The 7,967-nt window shown below is 36.7% G+C and overlaps 1 protein-coding gene across 1 annotated transcript; it reads left to right on the top strand.

Annotated features, from left to right (window-relative positions):
• Positions 1 to 679: 679 nt before the first annotated feature.
• Positions 680 to 7,896, top strand: LOC117319554 (DNA polymerase kappa-like; the record flags this gene model as incomplete). The annotated part of the gene is given in 6 exon segments (XM_033874343.1): positions 680 to 802; positions 2,430 to 2,576; positions 3,075 to 3,251; positions 4,563 to 4,681; positions 6,685 to 6,837; positions 7,272 to 7,896. Coding segments are annotated over 5 exon segments (1,204 nt in total), but the record flags the coding sequence as incomplete, so codon positions are not given.
• Between the last annotated feature and the right edge of the window lie 71 nt (positions 7,897 to 7,967).

Raw genomic sequence — 7,967 nt, 5'->3', positions numbered from 1 at the left:
GAAGAAGAAGAAGAAGAAGAAGAAGAAGAAGAAGAAGAAGAAGAAGAAGAAGAAGAAGGTCGACATGCTAGGCCTTCCAAAATTACGAAAAGTAATATAAGACTTGACATATCCCCATGAGTACCAGGGCCGTTTTCGTTTTTGCTATCCAGTTAAACGGTGGAACTACATTTGTAGTTCGACCGGTGTTGTTCGTTTATTAAATAAAGACGGACTTAGTGATTTTACATGTTTTCAGACGAGCCATGACAAAGACTTCCATTGCCTGTAGTAACATCTACAGACAGGTCCGTAGAGATATATGTTTTGAAATTTACATTAAACAAGAAATATCTTTTAAAAAGATAAACGGCATAGTTTTAATGCTGGTGGTTATAATGTAAAACTGCTGGTGAAACAAATTAACGATATAATGCGTTTCAGCACGGATAACAGAATTATATCAGTTTGAATCATTTTTAATCAGGAATTTAATTTTATCAATGTATCTTTTGAAAAGATTCATCCACTTATTTAGCTTGCATTCAATTTTAACTTTGTTTCGTTTTTAACTGCATATCTGCAATTTGCATTAACCGCTACATTGACCAATCACATACTTCATCTTGACCAGTAACGCCACCTGTCGCGTCATATTCGGGGCAAAAAGAAAATTGCCCGCTCCTGCCAATCCTGTAAATCGTCTAACCGCCAGGACCGATAGGCAAGCAGTAGTTGCGTCCCTTGTTGGAACTCTCCTCGTACGAAAAAAATCCGCGAGATTGTAAACTGGACTGACTGGAAATTCAGGCCCTAACTCAAGGTAATAGAACTATTGTATAATGCACGTGATATGTATGGCGTTTGTTGTATACACATAATTTCAGGCGGGGCATTTATTATTTTGAATACAATGACATTGATTCTATGTTACCCTGCCAAGTGCGCGGTGGTCCGAATTTTCTGACGATACAAATGTATTACGGAGTATCAGTTTCATATGTAGTTATCGTCAGAACCCTTCTGATTAACCACCCGCATGACCTTGCCCATACCATCACAAATTTGAGTAAGCAGATGTTTCTGCCATTATACAAAGCTCTGATAAGACCCCAGGTTGGGTATGCCTATACAGTATGGCACCCGATGCTTTTAAAGGATAAAAAAAATGCATGCTAAAAGCCATAAAGGGAGTTCCCTTTTTTTAAGGCGTGCAACAAAATTAGTAAATGGCCTGAAAGCAAAATCATACAACAAAAGGTTACCATTACTTGGTCTACCATCACTACAATACAAAAGGAAACGAAGTGATGTCCAAATGTACAGGATAATGACTGGCCATGGTGTAGACCATCTCAGTCAGAAGGGCAAAAGAATTATCCAAACATCTAAAGAAAATAGAACAAGGGTCTACAACAAGAAACTGGAAAAACAACAGGCAAGGCTTAACAGCAGGAAGTCCTTTTTTTTTTTTTGGGAGTTTGAGCTACCGACCACTGGAATAGCTTAATTTTTTAATATGCCAGACAGTGTTGTAAATGCAGGCTTAAATCAGTATTGAACCAACACTGGAAAGACCATGACAGGGTCAAGCTCAACCCATTTGCAAGATGTTATCACACTAATTTAATTAATTGAGCTACCCGGAACTGAACATACATGCAGTCAATAAGTGTTAACAATGTATATTGTGTGCATAATTTAAAGCCAACTATATGAGGCAATAAAGAAATCAATAATATGAAATCAATGTTCAACAAAATTATTTTAGAAAAGATCTAGACATCAAGGAGCTCCATTGGAAGATGGAGAATCAATATCAAGGAGGTCCAGAAGCTAATAGCTTAAAAAAGACTGATGACTGATATAACTGATATGGATTACTGAAGTGAACAGAAAATACCCCATCTGTTAATGAGGAATATAATGTGGACAGGCTGAGGGAACAGTTTGCAAAATAGTGTCACGAAGGGGAAATTTGGCAATGTTTTCATGGATTATTGTGTTTTGATTGTAAAATTTGGTGACACAGTATGTAGATTAAAAAGAATGTTTCTTGATGATGGTGGTTATATGCATATTGTCAGTTTGAATAGAGAAGTTTTTCATTTGATTGAATTGGAAGTCAGCAGCTTTATGTGGATTATGTTTTTCAAGACATTTGTGATACCATTGGTCGTAATGGTGATGACATTGATGTTTTCCAAATCAGGATGTGGGCTTTGACCTTTAATGGAGTCACCTTAGTATTATATAAGCAAGTACATGCTTTTTTTAACTGTCCATTTATATAATTAAGATGCTTGCTTTTGACAGTTTTAAATTTTTGTCATATGAAAGTATTCAAGACCCGGGTGACAGTTAAAGCCCATATATAGGCCTCTTGTTTGTTTGCTATCTGATCTACAGGTTATCTAACTTAATTATATTTTTGTTTCATTATGTGACAGAATATAAACCAGTTATCATGTTGGGAGAAACAGGTTATGATGATGACACAGAAGATGAGGATGAAGAGGAAAATTGGCAGGACACGTCATGGGGATGTACAGACATACAATCCAGTGAATCCACCAAGTCTCGGTCTCAATTGAAGGGTACTTATGGTATACAGTGTTTGCTATATACCTTAGTATGATTTATTGTAGGATTTTTTTTCACTAGTTTGAGTAAGGACTTCTTTGCCTCCTTTTTAGAAGAAAATGGTGAAATTTAAGTGCCAAGTTTAGGAGTTACATATGGGCTGATATATTATTATGAAATGTCAAATAATTTCAATTGGTTATAATTATGGGACCCCTTATCACCCATAGGAAACATCCACTGGTGTAGGTAAATCTAATTGAATATTATTATCCCTGTTATACTTTATATAATAATAATTATTGAGAAAATAAAAAAATGTTTGGGTATCAATCTTTGTGAAAATTAAGTAGTTAGGATATCCATGCACACTCACGGACACAAATAAGGACCAAACTTGTTATTTTTGACCAAAACTGTTTATATAATTTTTTCAATTCATAAAATTAAGATTCACTTTAATTCTATATTACAGAAGTATAATAGTTTCTACATGTTCTACTTATATACAGATAAATGTGTGAATCCTGTCACTAAGCCTTCCAGCAGTGTAATGTTACCTGCAGGCACCAGTCACGGGGTAGTGGACCAAGGTCTAATGAGCCGGATGCTTCTCAATGATAACAAGGCTGGCATGGAAGGCCTTGATAAAGACAGAATTAACCAGGTTATATTGGAGGCTTCCAAAGGTAACTAAAGACAGAATTAACCAGGTTATACTGGAGGCATCCAAAGGTAATTATAACTAAAGACAGAATTAACCAGGTTATACTGGAGGCATCCAAAGGTAATTATAACTAAAGACAGAATTAACCAGGTTATACTGGAGTCTTCCAAAGGTAACTAAAGACAGAATCAACCAGGTTATACTGGAGGCTTCCAAAGGTAACTATACTGGAGGCTTCCAAAGGTAACTAAATAAAGACAGAATCAACCAGGTTATACTGGAGTCTTCCAAAGGTAACTAATTATATATATAAAGACAGAATCAACCAGGTTATACTGGAGGCTTCCAAAGGTAACTAAATAAAGACAGAATCAACCAGGTTATACTGGAGTCTTCCAAAGGTAACTAAAGACAGAATCAACCAGGTTATACCGGAGGCTTCCAAAGGTAACTATACTGGAGGCTTCCAAAGGTAACTAAATAAAGACAGAATCAACCAGGTTATACTGGAGTCTTCCAAAGGTAACTAAAGACAGAATCAACCAGGTTATACCGGAGGCTTCCAAAGGTAACTATACTGGAGGCTTCCAAAGGTAACTAAATAAAGACAGAATCAACCAGGTTATACTTGAGTCTTCCAAAGGTAACTAAAGACAGAATCAACCAGGTTATACTTGTCGTAGGGTCATTTGTCATCTCATTGTATTGTCAAGTGTATTTATATGCGTTACCGGTTACAGAGAGTGTTCTCTGTTTACCTGTGTGTCTATTTATAGTGTCCATGCGTTCAGTGGTCATGTAATGTTGTGTCTATATTTGTAACCTGTTTGTCCGGTTGTGTCCAGGTATGTCAAAGTGTGAAGTGCATGCAAGTGAGTGTGAACGTGTAAAAGGGGCGTGTTTGCGGGTATATTTAAGTGGAGTGTTTGGGGGAGCGGCGCACTAGCCATGGGATCGACGGACAAGTTCTACGGGACCACGTTGACGTTACAAGAACTGTACTGACTTACATTATCCTGACTACGTGTCACCACGCTAGTTAAAGGTAACTAAAGACAGAATCAACCAGGTTGTACTGGAGGCCTCCAAAGGTAACTAGCTATATAGATCAGGACAAAATTTGTTAGAGTATATATACTTAATACACTGGAGAATATCCATGAGTTCGGGAAATCAAATTTTGATACTAAATCTTAGGCCAAGAAGGGAATGTCCATGACAATGTATTTATTTTATCATTCAAAACAGTATTATTTGGGTTTCACTTTCTCTGACATAGAATAATATAGTGATGTTTTTATGTTTACTTTTAAAAACAAAAAAACATTGACAGGTTCCAAGTATTTTGAGAATGAAAAAAAGAAGGAAGAACAGGTGAACAAAAAGATAGAAGAACAGATGGCAAAGCTGAAAAAGATTAGTGATGTTGAACTACGGCAGGGATTGACTGAGGTAGGTGATGTTGAACTACGGCTGTAGTGTTGTCAAACAGTATTACATTTCCATCCTAGTGTAGTCAAACAGTATTACATTTCCATCCTAGTGTAGTCAAACAGTATTACATTTCTATATAAGGGTAGTCAAACAGTATTACATTTCCATCCTAGTGTAGTCAAACAGTATTACATTTCCATACTGGTGTAGTCAAACAGTATTACATTTCTATACTGGTGTAGTCAAAAAGTATTACATTTCTATACTGGTGTAGTCAAACAGTATTACATTTCCATCCTGGTGTAGTCAAACAGTATTACATTTCCATCCTGGTGTAGTCAAACAGTATTACATTTCTATATAAGGGTAGTCAAACAGTATTACATTTCCATACTGGTGTAGTCAAACAGTATTACATTTCTATACTGGTGTAGTCAAACAGTATTACATTTCCATACTGGTGTAGTCCAACAGTATTACATTTCTATACTGATGTAGTCAAACAGTATTACATTTCCATCCTAGTGTAGTCAAACAGTATTACATTTCTATACTGGTGTAAATGGAAATGTAATAACATTTCCATACTGGTGTCTGCCCTGCAGGTAGGGCGTAAGAATTGTACCTGCTGCCCCCATTGCATGATCGTAAGAGGTGACTAAACTTGGGATCTTATCTTTTCTCTTCTTTCTTGATAACTTTCTTCTTCCTAATGTCTCCCTTGACAATGCCTCACTTTTGGCCTTTAGTTGAGTGTTCGCCGCTGTGAGGAAGGTTTTGGGTTCTGTTCCCTAGCCGAGACATACCAGAGTCTTTAAAAATGGTAGTTACTACTCCTGCTTAGCGCTCAGTATATTTGAAGTGGGACGACTGGTTGGCCCGTTGTCAGTATAATGTGACCGGGTGGGGTGTGCTGCTGGGTGTCTTCGGCAGTATGCTTCAGTGAGATAGCAATTTAAATTGGCAAAAGTTACAGCCTATCACAAGGAGACTTAACATGAATATACCGCAGCCTCCCAAAACACACATACGCACTCACCACACTCATACATGTCGCACGCACGGGAGGCCGTCCTTAAATGACCTTAGATGTTAATAGGACGTTAAACAAAATAGACCAAACCAAACTAAACCAAATCATACTGGTGTAGTCAAACAGTATTACATTTCTATACTGGTGTAGTTAAACAGTATTACATTTCTATACTGGTGTAGACAAACAGTATTACATTTCCATCTTGGTGTAGTCAAACAGTATTACATTTCTATACTAGTATAGTCAAACAGTATTACATTTCTATACTGATGTAGTCAAACAGTATTACATTTCTATACTAGTGTAGTCAAACAGTATTACATTTCTATACTGATGTAGTCAAACAGTATTACATTTCTATACTGGTGTAGTCAAACAGTATTACATTTCTATACTGGTGTAGTTAAACAGTATTACATTTCTATACTGGTGTAGTCAAACAGTATTACATTTCTATACTGGTGTAGTCAAACAGTATTACATTTCTATACTGGTGTAGTCAAACAGTATTACATTTCTATACTGGTGTAGTCAAACAGTATTACATTTCTATACTGGTGTAGTTAAACAGTATTACATTTCTATACTGGTGTAGTCAAACAGTATTACATTTCTATACTGGTGTAGTCAAACAGTATTACATTTCTATACTGGTGTAGTCATGGTTTACAGGTATAGTTATCACAGCTCATGAAGCTTAAGTAGGTATGCAATACAGGTCTATTTTTATTAACAGGTATTTAATCTTATAGACTCAATCTTTTATTGATATATATATATAGCAGAACAAAATTGTACATGTGTGTATTTTTTCAATTACATCAGTCATATATCTGTAAAATTGTTGTTTGAAATGAATGTAGAATTGATGACTCATTATTTGTAACATTTTCTAACTTAGTTAATGTCACATTATGTATTGGAGTAAGTTTCTTGGATCAAAACAAATTGATATGTAGAATAAAACTGGACTGGTTACTTACAGGCTGACCGGCTATTAGAGGAACTGGAAGGTCAGCGAGACCTGAGTCGGGTCATTGTACACATAGACATGGACGCTTTCTATGCAGCTGTTGAGATGAGAGAGGACCCGACACTCAAGGACAAACCTATGGCTGTCGGGGGCTACTCTATGCTGGTGTGTACGATATAGGCTTTATACCTCATTTATTGAAAGGATAAACTGTACATGTACCTAATTTAGTGGTAATTTTAGTTAAGCACTTTTCTTCTGAGAAGCATAACACTAATTATACCAGTTCTGTAGCAAAACATGTGGGAACACCATTCGTCATGAGCTAATCTGTTTAGATATACACACTACAAACTTGAATGCACCAAATATAATACATGTATTTTAATCTTAAAATGTTTGTTTACGTTTTTTCCTGTATTTGATATATTAGTTTGGTAAGGAGAATTCATGCAATATTCCAACATTGATAATCACTCTAAGTCCATTGCATCGAGGTTTTACAAATTATGATAATGTGCAGAGTAAGATTAAGATACATCCTTGAACATGTCTGTTTATTAATGAAAACAACTAGAAATATGATGGGTATTTTTCAGTCTACCTCCAACTACCTGGCCCGTAAGTTTGGTGTGCGCGCGGCCATGCCAGGCTTCATTGGTAAAAAGCTGTGCCCAGACCTGATTATGGTCAAGCCAAACTTTGAAAAGTACACAGCTGTCAGTAGAGAAATACGATTAGTCATGTCGGATTACGACCCTAACTACTGTCCAATGAGTTTAGACGAGGCTTATCTAGACATCACTGATCACCTCGACAAAAGGATTCATTCTTCAGAAGTTGATCGAACGTTTCTCTGTCGTAAGTCTGACAGTAAGGACGGTAACTGTAATTGTGATCTCAACACTGCCGCAAGGGACGCTGTGTTAACAGCAAGGCTGGGTTGCCATCAGAAAAACTCTGAATTATCGTCCATGGGAGAAAATACTCGAGGGGCTGGCTCTGTTCCAACAGAACCTGATGGGAATAAGTCGGATGAACGGTTGCCCCATAACTACAGTGAGGTCACTTTGGCCAGTAGAGATCTAACTGGAGGACCATGTCCAATATGTGGGAAGCCTTTCCCTCCATATGATGTTGTGACCTTCGGCTTCTCTGCAGAAGATTCAGTCAAAGAAATGAGGTCAAGGATTGAACAGAAAACTAAACTAACATCAAGTGCAGGTAAAATTACACTTGATTGTCATGGTTACGCAACAGAAAATCTATTGCAAAAACGGGAAAGGAAAAAATTA

The sequence above is a fragment of the Pecten maximus genome, unplaced genomic scaffold (genome assembly GCF_902652985.1).
Source record: "Pecten maximus unplaced genomic scaffold, xPecMax1.1, whole genome shotgun sequence".
Taxonomy (NCBI): Eukaryota; Metazoa; Mollusca; class Bivalvia; order Pectinida; family Pectinidae; genus Pecten; species Pecten maximus.
The sequence above is the reverse complement of the archived record's forward strand: the minus strand, read 5'-3'. Positions and strand labels throughout refer to the sequence as shown.